The following is a 17,175-nucleotide window of genomic DNA, read 5'->3' as shown; positions in this document are numbered from 1 at the left end:
GCCATGGGTCTGCATTATTATTGAGAATACAAAGTTCAGAAATATTCTGGCAAGTTTTGTAATTCACTTACGCGTGAATTTCATGGAAATTTTATAAACGAGTGGTTGGGCAGCATCGATGCTTAAAGTAGTAAATTACTCGAATCTCAGAAGTACGCGTGACTTCCCATCACTAATATACGCATTCACTTGCCAGTTGAGTATTTTATTAAAAACAAAAAGAAATTATTAGCTTAAAAAATTGTTTTATAAATGAAAAAATGAATTCCAATTTTTAGTTTGTTTTTTATACTCATTTTATACTCATACGTATTTTACTCATTTTATTTTAATTATTTTATTTTAGTCAACCTAATTATATTTGATTTTACCATTTAAGTCACCCTGAAGTGGCCTTTTTCTTGCAAGAAATATTATTTGAAGAAATTTTAATCAATACACTTATATGTATGTACGATTAGTAGTAATTGCAACGCATTATACTCATTTCAATTTGACGAAATCGTCAAGGAACTACAAAAAAAAAATTTATAAAAACCCATAAAAAAATTATAAAAAATAAAATACTTGATGTATTGTATGTAGCACAAGCGAAAAATGACTCACCATACGAAAGCGACTGAAAATGAAACAAGCAAATTATAATAAATTAAAATGCAACAATACAAACATGAAAAACATGAAAAATTACAAAACAAATCGATTTTAAGCAAAATATTTAAATGAAATTTCGATAGAAAAAGCGTATTTGCGAAGCGCTAGTAAAGTGAAGCACCCTAGTGTATAGTATAAAATGTTGTAAACGCCCTTTTGCAAATACAATACACAAAATTTAAAAAATCACCCAAAAGCTAATTAGGCGCATTTTGGCAAGAGAAGTAAAAAAAGTAAAATAAAAAATGCATAAAATTTGAGGTTAAGTGAAAATCCAAATTGCAAAATAATTCAATTTACAAAATTTAAGTTTAGTCAAAAGAACTTAAGTAAAATAAAGCGACGAAAAGTAGCGAAGAACAGTAGTGAAATGTGAAATGAATCCACATATTCGTATGTATATCGTAACGGTAATGGAAGCGGTCAAAAGTCATTTACATACATACAAAAAAATATCTACAAAACTGAAAAAGAAAAATTTACTACAGCGTCATTGTATTGCTGAGTACGATAACTGAATGTCAAAATATTTAGTTTAAATTATATTTCTCAATATTTCAAAATAAACATATTAAAATTAGTTTAAAGTAAAAATAAATAATCGGAGTTGTTAATGAATCTGGGTGGGGGAAAACGATTGATGTAGACTGCTTGGATTTAATGAAAGTCCAGGAGCAGTGATTTACTTGATCCATAAAAAGTGAGTATTTTTGGTTTTCACTCTATGCAATAACAATTAACAGCACGTTTCCACGGCAGTTGGTTCTACGTTACCGAAACGACCCGGAATTATGTACATATATCCGACCAATGAATGCCACTCTAGCAGCATTCCCCTTATGTAAGTAGTGGGAATGTTTATGCTACAACAACAAGCAATACCTTTTCTTTAGGCCCGAAACGGAATTGCAGTGAGACAGCGGGTAACGGGTTGACGGGTGGTGATCAACTGATCCACTTCCATCGGTTAAACACTTGCGACGGGACGGTTTTCAGCTGACATTTTGTGGTCATGATTCAATAATAAAAGGTTTGCTCAGTAAGCAGCTTTCTCATTCCCTCTTGACAAATCGGCTCCCTTAGCAAGACACTGGGTTGCTAGCTGTAGAAACTTTGACTTGTAGAAAAAACATTTCATTTTCAAAATGGACTACTTACGAGTAACAACTCGCTCATAAGTTTTCATCGGTACGTTCAGGACTATGGTAGTATGACATGGAATACATACCGCTTAAGTCAGGACATGATAGAGTATTTGACGCAATCCGAGGTCGAGATGGAGAATTTACAAAGCTTTATTTCTTATGATGTGGTGATTTAAACGGAACTCATGTTTTGCAAAGAGCTAGCGTTTGCTAAAGAGTTACAGCAGCGATAATTATTGAATAGTCCCGACGCAATCGATTACATTACAGACCTCATTATAAAAAAGTTGGCAGAACTTGTTTCCAATGAACCCACCTTCCTATGGATGGATGAAGTGCCCAGAGGAGGCTTAGAAAAGCACAGTACCAGTATGAAAGGGCTTCTCATAAAAAACCATCTACCGGAATCGGCTTAAAACTGTAGGGCCTTCCAAATGTGGAACGCGCGCTACAAATAGGAGGAGGATCTCGGCGAAACACCTAACAGAATTGTACGTGCCAATTATTTATTTATTTTTAACAAAATAGTTTCATATTGGCGAAACTTCGCTATTGGTTTTAAATTTAAAAATTAATTCACAAAATAAAATCTTGGATTATGTGAAATAGTTTCTTGTTTTAATATTAGACTTGGCTATTTCCGCTAATCACTTCTATCTATACCATAATTAACCTTCAAATATTAATTAAAATTTATGTTTTAAACCGTTAGCAGTTTGTTTCCATTTAAGTAACAAAATACTATTTTGCTACCATTTCTCCCAAAAAGGATTTAATTTTTTCCTTTTTATGCATCTTCTTAAATACAACCTTTTGTAAGGGAGTGTCAAAAATCGAATGTCACTAGTGAGCAAACCTTTAATAATTGAATCATGTTTTGTGGTTACAATAAAACTAATTTTTCGTTTGCTATATTTGTGAAGGTACTCGTTGAAGTTCATTATTACAAAAACAAAAAAAAAACTTTTTTTTAAATTATTGATATTTTGCGTATTCTCCTATGCAAATCGAATATTATTTGCTTGTTATTTGCCCCGTGTTGTTTGTAAAAAAAAATTTTCATTAAGTATTCAGAGAAATAACCCTGAGCCTTCAACCCGTCGGAAAAAATAGAAATTAATGTAATTATTTTGGCGTAGTAAAAATAGTCGACGGCAAGAAATCCGTCCCCACCGCAATTCTGTGCAATTTCATGATATTTTTCTAATTTTTTAGTTTTGATTTTGAAAGCGGATATCCGTCCACTTAACATCTTACTTGGCAAGCCTATCGTAGAACCGATACCGTTTCCTGTGATGGAAACGAGGATGTCAGCATATTCCTTATTGATTTGCATTGCCATGTTCACAAACAGAGATTAGAACCCAGTTCCTGAGCTAAGTAAGATATCCAGAAGAAGAAACAGTCCAAAAATCCAAGTAATTTACTATTTAAAATAGAAAGAAAGAAAATAATAAATCAATCGTACAAACAAAATTTGTATGATGCCGATTAAAAACGTTTGGCGCGCAACAGTGACCGAATTTTTGGCAGTCAAAACGCTGTACTTTTGCCAAAGTTGTCAGAATTTCACAGCGAACGCGACTTTTTAAAAAATCGTGCAACACAGAGTATCGGAGTATAACTCGAAAAAACTGTAGCTCAAATCTCCTTTGGTTATACCCTCTCAATACGGACTTAACCTGTCGTTAGCCCACAGTTTGGGATCAGCTTATATCTCTTAGCCATAGCTCTTCGCTTCTAAGCACCTTGGTATCACTGTGTTTCACTTCTGATAAGCGCTAAGGTGATATCCAGCCGGACAGCAGGTGTCAGGGGGTATATAGATGTTAATTGTTTCGAGCTCGGCATCGTCTGACCAGACAGCTAATTCTTTAAATTTTAAGGTACAGTCCCTGCGGTTGGTGTGTTTATCGATAAAACGATATTGCATATTATGGTGAACTATAAACGCTAGGTCACCACCAGTATCTCGCTTGCCATTTTTTCGGTTTACGTTGCAACACTCTCTTGGAATTAGGGAGGAACTAGCGTTTGTCTTTTGGTCTGTTTTGTTTCTTGGACCGCAGTTATTAAAATACCATGACGGTTCATGTATCCGGTTATATTGTCAATCTTGCTCGAATCCGTTGCAGTTCAGTTGTAATAGCCTCAAGTTCCTCAGGATGAGAGCCGCGGTTCGGGATGTGAATAGTTGTTCGTTGTTATTGTTATTGTAGCAGCTTATTATAAATTGATTTTCGTCATTTAATTTTATGCTAACAACCAGATGTACACGGTGAAAGAAAAAAAATTCAGCTGGTCTACCGATACCAACTTTAATAGACTCGCCTTGGCCCCTATAGTGTATACAAAATAAAGGCAATTCACGATTTCATTATGCTATGTTTTTTATTTTTATTTATTTCTACGAAAGAGGTTCACTTAAGTCTAATATTTGAAAACGTCACTGAACGGTTCGGAAGTTAGCGCGCATCGAACACAACCACTGAAAGTAAAATAAATAAATAAAAGATATTTTAATTAATAAACTAATTTGTTTGAAAATAGTTCTTTCTAAAGAAGAAATTAGAAAGATGGGTTTTTGTCACAACTTAGGACAACAGTTTTTTTACAAGTGAAGCACCTAATTCTTATCCTGTACTTTAGAAATAGAACAGCTTTTTTATCAATGAATGCAAAATTTGAAGTTCTTAAGCCATTTTGAAACAATCGTTGCATATTATAGTGGTCTTTGAGTGTGTTTGTTTAGTTTCCGTCTAATATTATATAATATTGGGCAAGTAAAAAAATTCGCTACGTTCAACGATTGATCTTCTGGGGCGGAATCGTTGGAGTCACCGCTTTGCTTCTCCATTCGCTAATGTTTTAGACCAATTTTTTATGGACGCCTTCTCTACCTTTAAATGGCTGTTTAATATAATCCGTTATAATATATTCATCGTGATATGTGGCTCACTAAAGTCAAATAACGGAACATATCCAGAACTTTTTAGTTCATGTAATACTCGTATAACAGCAAGCGTGTAAATATTTATCATTAAAAATTTTTTATGCAAGTTTGACCTATGAATACAAAATAAGAGTTGAATGGTGGTTTTAAGTATATATCAGTAGTTTCGTTCCATTTGCTCCAACTTAAAGTCAAATTAAAAACTGCTAAGGTGTTGTCAAAAGCCCACAGAAATATAAACTTTTGGAATTCTGAAAAATCGTCCACTTACAGCGCTTGGTACGCTTCTTGTACATGATACGATATCCACATTCTCGGCAACGTATAGGATCGCGCGGGCGCATCTCGTTCTCATGATGACACTCTGTATATGACACAAAAGGATAATTTAAATAAGTACTGTGAAATTTAATGAATACTAAAACAATTTTGCGAGCACAGGTGCGATTTTTTAACCGCATAATTACGAAACATCGGTATGAAGTGTATCGGTGATTAAGGTTCTTCCTTCCAGTTTTATACTAGCTGACTTTTTACATACATATATATTTTTACATAAGTTCACTGAAGAACCATTCAGAATTACAGAAATCATTCGAAGTTATTGAAAAGCGTTCAAATAAAAAATATTAAAAAACCATTTTCTAGTAATTTCTACACAAGCCTTGCAAATTCGACTTGTGAAATAGTAATATTGCGTTTAAAAGTCGCCCGTCCGAAGATACATACATATGTATGTAGGAAAGCAACACCACGCGGGATTGCAAAGCTCGACACCTTTGCCTATAATTCACTTACCGCCACAGATATAGGTCATAGCCGTCTTTAACACAGTATCCTTAGAGCTGCTCTCGGACATGATTGTGCTTTTTGCAGATAGTCTAAATTCACAATTTCAATGAAATAACGAAATTTCACAAGTAGAAACAAGAAAGTGAATGCAATGAATTCTAGCGAAATCTGACAGCGTGTTTGTTTTGACAACAGTTTGGTGGGCTTGTTCGTTTTGTTGGATATTGCCACAATAGAGCTCCCACTTATTTTTATTTACCTTACGTTGTTCTCTGTACGAAATGCAGCAGAGCACCTTATAATGGTATTCATTTAAAAGTTGAAAATCCATGTAAACAACATAAATCATTTAAAAGTTAAAAAGCCACGTAAACAACATAAATCGTGTAAATAAGCGTTATGACTTCATTCATACAAATAAATTTATATTTCAAAGTATCCTACACAGCCTAATTCGAGGCTCAAGTATTACAACAAAAAATTTAATTGAACTGCACTCTGGAAATGTTAAGATAAAATTTAAAAAAATGTATGGGGAGAAATATGCAAAATAATGTTTTTAAGTTTTCTCAAGTTTATGTTGGGCTTCTGCAATATAAAAGAGTCATTTAGAAATTCAACAGTAAACATTAATATCAATTGCCATATTTGTTTTTTTGAAAAATTTCCAGTGCCAGTTAATTAAACTTAAGAATTTCTGTATGAAGATCAAGTAATTTTTGTTTTTCCCTTACTTTTGGGATTTTGATTTTCAGTACCATATTTGGCAATAACTTAGCTGATCGGTTAAAATTATACAAAACTTGCATAAGTGTTTTCATATAGTAATACATTCACATATAAATACGTGCTTAACTCCCAATCCGTAATTAAGCAACGAGATTTCCCATACAAAATATCTCTCCCAAAATCTGAGATTATAACCATATTTTTTGGCATACAACCCTGTGTTTTCTGTGTAATAGATAATTATTTTTACAATTATTAAGAAAAACGTCAAAGTAAAAACAAATTAAAATTGATGCCACAAAAGGTATTAGGTGTTAGGTATTACTAACTATGCGGACGAGATCTCAGACAAAACAAACAGACAACTACTGGATTGGACAGTGTACAAACAGCCCATAAACGACATTCATCGGGAGACTCTCACCACCTTCTTAAGCCCTGACCCCCGGATGCCGTTATCGGAGTCCAACCACCACCCATTGCAGACGAAGACTCCAACTTCCCCGAGTGTCCCGCGTAACCTTGGCACAATTACGTTCTGGATATTGTAGCAGGTTAAACTCCTACTTATCCAGAATCGACCCCGATATACTAAACATACATATGTCCTGCATGTGAAGGCACCCATCTCGACACTAACCACCTTTTCACATGCCCCGTTAAGCCCACTCATCTAACACCCCTCTCCCTATGGACCCAAGCCGTTGAAACAGCTAGTTTCCTGGGCCTATCGTTAGATGAGCTAGGCGAAGACGACCGGTGATTACGCTACACTGACAGGCCAAAGGTACTGCTACAACAACAACAGCAACAACAACTAACTATGCGTTCATATAACAGAAAAAAGGGTTTGTCCATAAACGTGAGTTTTTCTATTACTTATTATAAAATGTAATATCGAAATTCGAATGCGTAGTACTGCGATAATTTTTTGAAGCCTCAGTAAACGTCGTTTACAGATTTCCTCCATCTGTTTATTACTAGTAGCCATTTGCGCAGCTATTCCTTCCCCTAGTCTTTTCCTTACATAAACAAACCAAAAACTCCAAAATATTCCACCAAAGCAATTTCTATGAAGAAAAATCTTTCAATGCAGTGTTGACAGCTGATTGTCAATTTTGGAGATAATCTGCCAAATGTGAATGAGCAGATTAATTTTGGGGATTTATTGCTAATTACTGCATATGTCAACGTACTTTTAGCACCATCTATGCAAAAGTGAGTTGCGGGTGTGGCATCGTTTTTTTAGATAAATTGAAAATAAATAAGTATGGCACCACCGTCGTATCAGCTGTTGTACTGTACTCTCTCAAGAAAGTAGGCAATTATATTTTATTGTAAACAAATATTATCGGTACAGAAGATACTCAATTCCAAAAGGATAAACAATGAAAAATAAACGTTTGATGCATCCACGAAACATATTTCGAACGCCACCGGACTACACAGCTTTGGCAATCAAGTACAAAGATTTCCGAAAAGTTTGCAAACTTGTAAGTTTTCACAATAATGCGGGAAACTTCTTATTATTATCGTCCCATTGCAGGAGCTCAATGGAAAAGTATCCATCGATTACCGCAATGAATCCACATTACGGGCACTCACACAAATGTTGCTGCAAGAATACTTCCAACTGAAAGTGGAATTCGCGCCTGGCAGTCTCGTACCCACTTTGCCTCTTCGCTTAAACTACATTCTTTGGCTGGAAGATCTGCTCGTACCACTTAAACTTGCAGCAACGGAAGATGTTCGCGGTATAGATATAGGTTTGCTACTATATTTTTATTTGACGTGTAGAATACATAATTTCTAATTTCCAATAGGCTGCGGTTCTTCCTGTATTTACACGCTGCTGGCGGCGCGAAAAAATTCCTGGCACATGTACGCGCTCGAATCGAATGAAACCAATCTTACTTATGCTCAGAGCAACGTAACAGCTAATAAATTGGAGCATTTAGTGGAAATTTTCAAACAGACTGATAAGCAAGTCGTCTTTAGAGACTTTTTCAACTCCAAACCGGATGTGACATTTCACTTTTGCCTTTGCAACCCACCATTCTACGATTCTACACTGCCCAATCCTTTTCATGCCAACACAAGGAATGAAGACAAGCGTACACCGCCGCATAACTGTCACACAGGCTACGATGAAGAATTGGCTTGCGAAGGTGGAGAGGTGCGTTTTGTGCAGCGGATAATTGAAGAGAGCGAATTGTACCCACAATGTGTTTGGTACGTATGTGCGTGTAGTTAGATCGTTATTTTAACGTTAAATGAGAGCTAACAGTTTGTGTAGTATGAAGAGAATTAATGTTTATTATCATTTAATAGCGTTTATACGACGATGTTGGGACATAAAAGCAGTGTTGGCAGTATTTTAGGAGTTTTGGATAAAAAACAAATTAAAAACTACACTACCACAGAATTTTGCCAAGGGAATACAACACGTTGGGGCATAGCTTGGAGTTTTAGTACTGATTTCAGCCTGAATACAAATAAAACAACTAACGAATCAGCATAAAATTTAAGCCGGCAAAGCTATTAGAAAATTCCAAATATACTAAGTAAATATTTAATAAACAAGGAGATACTAATGAAAATAATATCTTTCCAAAATCATACATATTTAGTTAGACAGAATGTGATGTACAATTAACTACGTATTTAAAACAAAACTGTGGCGGTACGCCTCATATTAAAAACGATCTCGGTATATATTTTTCATGCTATATCTTTCCATTAATGTTGGTTGTTTTTAAAACGAAAATTTTGCTTTGTATTCCGCGATGATAACCTACCTATATTGTTATAAAGTAAAGTAATATAAAATAATAATTTTAGGGTGTTACCGTAGGTTTCACCCCTGCAGACACCTGCTTGAGCCCGAGCCGCCTCCCAGGCACGTCAGGAGACACCTCCTCGACTACGCTGACGAACTCCAGGACAAAACTAACCGAGACCTACTGGACCGGACAGTATTTAGACAGTCAATAAACGACATTCACCGGGAGACCGTTACCACCTTCATGAACTCCCGTCCCGTGAATGCCGTAATCGGAGTCCAACCACCACCTATTGCAGATGAAGAGCTCCAGCTTCCCCGCGAGACTCGTGTAACACTGGCACAATCACGTTCTGGATACTGTAGCAGGTTAAACTCCTACTTATCCAGAATTGACCCCGACATACCAAACACATGTCCGGCATGTGAAGGGACCCCGCACGACACTAACCACCTCTTCACATGCCCCCTCAATCAGACTCATCTAACCTCCCTCTCCCTCTGGACCCAACCTGTCGAAACAGCATGTTTCCTGGGCCTACCCCTAGATGAGCTAGACGAAGACGACAGATGATATACCTACACTGACAGGGCAAACTATGCTGTTAAAACAACAACAAACAACAAATAATTTTAAGTAAAAGTGAAGGAAAGATTTTAATTCAATTTGTGTCGCTATTTATAGAAGAAAATATAGCCACAGTGCGCCTGGGAACACAAAGGGATAAATCTATTTCCCTAAACTATTTATACAGGGCCCGCCATCGATCGTTACGGATTTGATCGGATGCTGTTAAAAACAACAACAAACAACGGATTTGAACTAGGTATTATTTGAAGAATGGTAACACTTAGCTGTCATCTGATTTCTGACAGAAAATTAGTTCTATTCTTCCGCTGAACGAAAATGGTTGTGTATACGCTCAAAGGACCGACCACCCAATGCGTTTTCGCTTTGCTTCATGGACTTGGGATCGACTTGAAGAAGATGAAGACTTTTACCGAAAAATCATCTTTTCGGATGAAGCTCATTTCCATCTCGGCGGGTATGTTAACAAGCAAAATTGCCGCATTTGGGGCTCAGAAAACCCGCATGCACTCGAAGAAAAGCCGATGTATTCACAACGAGTCACTGTTTGGTGCGGATTTTGGTCGAGAGGCATCATTGGTCCATTTTTCTTCGAAAATGAGCGAGGAGTGGCTGTAACCATCAATGGAGAGCGTTACCGGACCATGTTGAACGAATTTTTGTTCCGAGAAATTGAAGAGGAGGATATTGGTGGCATTTGGTTCCAACAAGATAGCGCTACTTGCCACACAGCGAATGCTACGATCAATCTCTTGCGCACTGTCTTCGAAGATCGCATTATCAGCTAAAATTATGATATCGTTTGGCCGCCTCGGAGCTGCGATTTGACGCCGTTGGATTATTATCTTTGGGGTGCCGTCAAAGACTAGTGTTATGCCAACAAACCAGCAACAATTGATGCACTGAAGACCAACATACGCGATGTCATAGCTGAAATACAGCCGCATACAATCGAAAATGTGTTGAAAAATTGGACCGATCGTATGGGATGGTGCATGGCTAGCCGAGGCAGCCATATGAATGAAGTTGTGTTCCATCATTAACCGGAAGGATCGTACTTCAAAATAAAAAAAAAACAGTTTGGAAAAATATTGAGTAGTTTCTTTTTTATAGCATTTTTAATTCCGTAAAGTTATATGGCGGACCCTTTATAAGTCATATGAGCCACAAATATCATAGCTGTGGAACAGTTTATGCGGCAGAGAGCAGTTCAGCAGTCAATGAGCAGCCACCTCCACTGGATCTAAAAGAGCCACAGGACACGTTCATTGATAATCTGAAGTGAAACCGATTCCTGATTCATTGTACTCATTTCTTCCGTTTTCTCCACAAGAGCGGTGTCTACGTCAGTGGCTATTGCTGTTGGCGAATTATTCTTTGAGTCTAATGGCTTAAGTCTTAAGTCTCTTCAGACTCTTCGCGCTTATCCCTGACATGATTAGTGTTTGATCTGCTGCACCAGAGCTAATGGCAGTCAGCACATTGGTATTTGGAGTAGATAAACACTCACTCATATGCCTAGTTTACTAGCTCCAAGTAGAAACTTTTAAACCACTGCCTATAAGTGAAAATGGCCACCGATAGATTTACAACCACATGGAGGTCTGGAGCAGTGTTAGTGTCAGAAACTCCGATAGACTCAAATGGAGAAGCATCGAACTCGGTTTCATTTCAATTACCCTCCTAACAAGCATCTCATCATGTTGTTAGACGTTGTTGTTGTTGTAGCAGCAACTGTGCCCCGTCAGTGAAGTAGAATCACCGGTCGTTTTCGTCTAGCCCATCTAATAGTGGCCCAGCAAACTTGCTGTTTCGACAGGTTGGGTCCAGAAGGAGAGGGGTGCTAGATGAGTGGGTTTGATGGGACATGCGGAAAGGTGGTTAGTGTCGTGCGGGGTGTCGGAAATATGTTTAGTATGTGGGGATCGATTCTGAATAAGAAGGAGTTTAACCTGCTACAGTATCCAGAACGTAATTGTGCCAAGGTTACGCAGGTCTCTCGGGGTAGCTGGACCTATTCATCTGCTATGGTTGATGGCTGGACTCCGATAACGGCATTCGGAGGCCGGGAGCTTAAGAAGGTGGTAAGAGTCTCCCGATGAATGTCGTTAATTGTCTGACTGTATACTGTCCGATCCAGTAGTTGTCGGCCTGTTTTGTCTTGGATCTCGTCCGCGTAGTTAAGGAGGTGTCTCTTGACTTGCCTGGGAGGTGGCTCAGGCTCAAGCAGGTGTCTGCATGGGCGGGACCTGTTGTTAGACGAAATGCTGCGTGCTGAACCTAAACGGCCATTATTGGCCGTGTTTTCACATGCACTGAATTAACGGAGCCAGATTGCCGGGTTTGTCTTGAGTATGATGACACGCCTGAGCATGTTTTGTGTGATTGCAACATTTCAACTCTTACTATGTAGGTCATTTACCAAAGGCTTTGTAGAGTTCATCTTAGTTGGCTTTTGGCACAACCAGAATTAGGGATGTGTATCGCAAGTTCCCTAAACTGAACAGGGTAGTGAAAAACCTGTACGGAGACCATTTGGCATGGTAATGGTAGGTACGCGGAATTAGTATCCACACATCTAACTCCCCTCTCGCATCGGCACCTGTTGTTGTTGTTGTTGTTGCAGCATAAACCTTTCCCATACTCTCATACGGGAAATGCTGCTGGAGTGAAAGCCCATGTATGTATATATAGATGGCACGTACATCCTTTTTGGGTGTTTGGCCGAGCTCCTCCTCTTATTTGTGGTGTGAGTCTTGATGCTGTTCCACAAATGGAGGGACCTACAGTTTCATGCCGACTCCGAACAGCAGATATTTTTTTATAAAGAGCTTTTTCATGGCAAAAATACACTCAGAGGTTTGTCATCACCTGCCGAGGGGCGACTGCTATTAAAAAAAACTTTTTCCTAATTTTCGTGTTTCATCGAGATTCGAACCTACGTCGTCTCTTGATTCCGAATGATAGTCGAGCACCTAATGAGAGTCGCTGTATATAAATCCGTGCCGGTCCGGTAATGTAGAACCGACTGTCGTGGGAACACTCTGTCGAAATTGCGTGTTTCCTGGGCCCTCCACTGCTTAGAGCCGACATTCCTATTCAGAGTTTACCCCGATATATTAAACATATGCCCGCTCCTCGCTTAACACTCATCGTACCGGTGTATCACGTTTACATATTTTTACCGCAACCGGCCATTTGACCTGTTATGAAATAATTGTTTTTTCAAAACAAATTTGTAATTTTTTCTAATACATAATTAATATTTTCAAATAACAATAAAATAATAAATCATACATTTTAATTTTTTTGTATTATAGGTATAACACAAAGGGTATAGGTATATAAACAGATTGTTGCCGTCGAAAATACGTCCTATAGTTTTTTTTGGGAAATTGCATCCATTAGTCGGATTCCATTCTGGTAACATAGAACTTACTGTCGTAGGAGTGTTCCTAGCTCATCGATATTGCCCCTTTCCTGGGCTTACCGTTGTTTGATGGCTTGGACGACGACGTGTTCACCGCTCTAAGGGTGCGGCCAGAGTGAACGCTGAAAGCCGAGCCGAGATTGTCAGTGCGATAAAGATTGTCAGTGCGATAAAACTGATTACATACAAGTCAATACAAATAAGCTTGTGTATAACACAGTGAGCGCCGACAAGAGCAGAGAGCAAAGCCGATGAGTGCGAGAAAACAATTTCAAAGCGTTTTGCTCGCTTTTTTGGATTGTTGATGTTTACTTTTTAGAGTGCAGTTGTGTTTTTAACACACTTTTATTAGGTCGGGTTGTATGTATGTATGTATGTATGTATGTAACGGAATCTTTGAGCTTAATTTTCACTGGCTTCTAAAAATCTGATCGACTTGAAATTTTGCACACCTATCAAGGACCGATGACAATGCAATAATTTGATAAAAGTTTTCCATTATCCTTATTAGGATTGTCAGGATTAATATTTTCTTTTTTTACCTGTGGGCAAAAAGTAAGGTGAATTTGGTTGTAAAATGAAAAATCTTTATTTATTCTTGTAAATCAATTTCATCCCCTTCAAAATAATCCCCTCTCGATAAAATACACCTATGCCAACGATTTTTCCAATCCCCGAAACATGCCAAATAGTCCATTTCCGGTATAGCCATCAGCACCTTCTTCGATTCAGCATCTATCTCCTCAATCGACTCGAAACGCGTTCCCCGGAGTGACCTCTTGAGTTTTGGGAATAGCCAGAAGTCACACGGAGCCAAATCAGGCGAATACGGTGGTTGCGGAACGATATGCGTGGAATTTTTGGCGAAATAGTCACGAAGAACGAGTGCAGTGTGAGACGGTGCATTATCGTGATGCAAAAACCAAGAGTTGTTGGCCCATAATTCTGGTCTTTTTAGATGAATTGCTTCACGTAAACAACGTATAACGCTTAAACAATATTCCTTATTAACAGTTTGGCCAGGTGGAAGGAATCCATAGTGCACCACACCACGAAAATCGAAAAAAAAACTGGCCAATGGAGTAGGGTAGCCGTTTCTCAGGCTCCCTCCACGAAATAAATATAAGATAAATCATTATGTAAATGATAAAATTCACCAAATTCATTCCTTTTTAGTGTAATTGGATGTTTTCCAAACTCTTTTGTGTTAATAATTGCATTAATCACACTAGGAGAAGCAAAATACTCTTCATCAGATGAATCCATTACCGTGTACAGCAATTTTATAAACACAAATGAACAACAAAATTAAATGACATAAGAGCAAAACACATGGAATAAACAAAATTTCAGCGCTGATTCTCGCATTCACTGTGTTATATACAAATTTTCTTCTCGCATGAAAATAAGCGTCAATAAGCTCGGCTCGGCTCGGCATCAGCGTTCACTCTGGCCGCACCCTAAGCAGGGTTTTGTTAACTGCTATAGGGTGGGCCATGTAAAATTTGCTTTTTGAATCGGCTATAAAAAAAAAACTAATCAATATTTTTTCAAACAGTTTTTTTATTTTGAAGATTGAGCATTGTCATTTATGAATAAAAAATAATATCGTTCAAATGACTGCCACGACTGGCTTTACAGTAGGCCATTCGATCAACCCAATTTTGGAGCACATTTTCGATTGTTTGGGCTCCAATTTCATGAATGGCAACTTCGATTTCGTGTTTTAAAGCATCAATCGTCTCTGGATGGTTCGCATAGCATTTGTCCTTAACGGCTCCCCACAAAAAATAGTCCAACGGGCTTAAATCACAGCTCCGAGGCGGCCAATTGATATCGGAATTCAAAAACGGTAGCCAAAAGTTCGAGTGTAACTTTGGCAATGTGACAAGTTGCACCGTCCTGTTGAAACCAAATGTCGTCCATATCATCCTCTTCAATTTTTGGGAACAACTCGTTGAGCATGTCACGGTAACGCTCGCCATTTACTGTAACCACGGCTTCTCGCTCATTTTCGAAAAAAAAATGGCCCGATGATGCCGCCAGACCAAAAAAAGCACCAAACAGTGACTCGTTGTAGATGCATTTGCTTCTCTACAGTAACGTGTGGATTTTATGAGTCCCAAATTCGACAATTTTGCTTATTGACGTAGCCACCGATTTGAAAAGCAGAAACGAAGAAGAAGACTCAAAACTTTGGAAACAGGTTTTCAATATTTCCCAATTTTGTTCAAGCGTATAGCGTCCCATTTCGTAAATGTCAAACCTTTAAGTAAATTATGAACACATTTGACATGCCATTTGTGTTACCATTCTCAAAAAATAGGTGGTTCAAAAAGCAAACGCTATATGGCCCACCCTGTACAACAACTACGAATTATGGAGGAAAAAATATTATTTTGGTCGCAGTGCCTCTTAGAGCAAGATCCAATTTTATACTTACATACATATATATTATATTTATTTACTCAGCAAAATCATTTAAAAAATATGCACAATTCCTATTTTAGTTTTTGTGTTTTTTATTAGTTTTATTACTTTCACTAAATTGCTGTTGTTAAGATTTTACTTCAAATGTTTCTTTATATTTAGTTTCCTTACAATTTGCGGCTTGACAATTTTAAGTTTTTCTGTTTGGTTGATTCAAACCTTGGTCAAATTTGTGTTAATTTGCTTTTTCAATTAAAAATTGAATAAGAGTTAGAGATAGAGGCCATGCCTATGCGCCACCAATGAATAAGCAGCGTGTAAAAGTTTCTGATTTTTTGTTATTTGTTGTGTTGCTGGTGAATTGGAAAATGTTTGCTTTTTCAACATACCATTAAATACTATTATTACAGTAAAATACATTGTGGTATTGAATTTACATTGTCTGTTTGCTTAATGAATTTCAATTAAAAAATTTGTATCAGTTAATTAGTGTTAAATATTGAAAAGAAATAAATGCTAATATTGGTAAACAACAAGAGTAAATACAATTAACATTTGCTGAGTCATCAGTTAAATGAAATGTTTTATTGTTATTTGTATGTGGGTGTCTATTAGTGTACAGAAGAGTCAAATTCTTTTCAACGGTGATAGTTTTAATAATTGTTGTTTTTATATCTATGCTCTCCTTTTCCAACAAATACATGTGTACTATTTATGTAAATGAATATAAAATTAGCTGTGCTGTTTTTAACATTTTCTGCAAATTTTCTGTTACCTACCTCAAAAATGCTAATGTTGTTTGCAGACACACACTCACTTCGTATGCCTTACATATGAATGAATGTAGGTGAGGTTGTCGAGTGGAGTGTGTGTGGGAGTGAACAATTTTAAAGCAAAACATTAATATTTGCATTGTTTTTGTTGAAAATGAAATGTCTTCTTTAATGTAACCATTTTATGTTCGCCAGCATTTGGGGAGTGTAGGAGGCGTGCCAAGATTTATATGTATTTACTTTAATGTTGGCATTATTTTTTGCTTGTTTGCTTACATTGGCCTGTGTGTGTTCATTTACAATGAAATACATATGCATTTATTTCAATTGAAGTTTAGTCGTTTTAGTTTTGGTACAACATGTTTTTGTTGCTATTACTCTTGTAAACATTATTTTATAAATATTAATTACTCTTTGGTATTTGTTTTTTGTTTTATCGATTATGCACTTTTTTGTGTGCGGAGTTAATTTTTTCACTGTAGCTTGAAAGAAAATATTAAACTTTTTTGTTTGAAATTGCTGTTATATAATAATTTTACTACAATTTTTTTTGTTAATTTTTGTGTTATTAAAAGCTTGAGAGCACGTTGCTTTGAATAAAAAAAAACATAAAAAAATCAAACTCGTTTGAGCGAAAAATCTGCATGCATAAAATTTACAAAACAAAAAAAAAAAATAAACTAAATTCTTTTGAAAATTCAGTTCCTAAAAACGCAGCTTACCAAACGCATGTCCAAATGAGAAGGAGAACTCGCGCTAAGAAAATCGCTTCCAAAAAAGCTGCAGATATCCGATGAGAGAACAGTGGCTGTACGAGTATAATTACAGCAAAGAACGTAGGTTGGTAGAGGAGCCTCTTTTATGCTCTTTTAAGAGTAAAAATGTCCCACAGGCATCA

General features: G+C 37.0%; 2 protein-coding genes across 2 annotated transcripts; one reads left to right on the top strand and one right to left on the bottom strand.

The window, feature by feature from the left end:
• Positions 1 to 4,171: 4,171 nt before the first annotated feature.
• Positions 4,172 to 5,742, bottom strand: LOC129246380 (DNA-directed RNA polymerases I, II, and III subunit RPABC4). Its single transcript, XM_054885151.1, has 3 exons — positions 5,551 to 5,742; positions 5,024 to 5,116; positions 4,172 to 4,287 (listed from the first exon to the last, which is right to left on the bottom strand). The coding sequence occupies exons 1-3, from the start codon at positions 5,609 to 5,611 to the stop codon at positions 4,265 to 4,267; spliced, it is 177 nt and encodes a 58-aa protein (XP_054741126.1). The 5' UTR covers positions 5,612 to 5,742; the 3' UTR covers positions 4,172 to 4,264.
• Positions 5,743 to 7,580: 1,838 nt separating this feature from the next.
• Positions 7,581 to 9,061, top strand: LOC129246379 (U6 small nuclear RNA (adenine-(43)-N(6))-methyltransferase). The gene is made up of 4 exons (XM_054885150.1): positions 7,581 to 7,766; positions 7,820 to 8,039; positions 8,097 to 8,505; positions 8,605 to 9,061. Exons 1-4 carry the CDS (start codon positions 7,662 to 7,664, stop codon positions 8,792 to 8,794), a joined length of 924 nt encoding a protein of 307 aa, XP_054741125.1. The 5' UTR covers positions 7,581 to 7,661; the 3' UTR covers positions 8,795 to 9,061.
• The last annotated feature ends 8,114 nt before the right edge of the window (positions 9,062 to 17,175 follow it).

Source organism: Anastrepha obliqua, chromosome 4 (assembly GCF_027943255.1).
Source record: "Anastrepha obliqua isolate idAnaObli1 chromosome 4, idAnaObli1_1.0, whole genome shotgun sequence".
Lineage (NCBI taxonomy): Eukaryota > Metazoa > Arthropoda > Insecta > Diptera > Tephritidae > Anastrepha > Anastrepha obliqua.
This window is presented reverse-complemented; position numbering and strand designations above follow the sequence as displayed.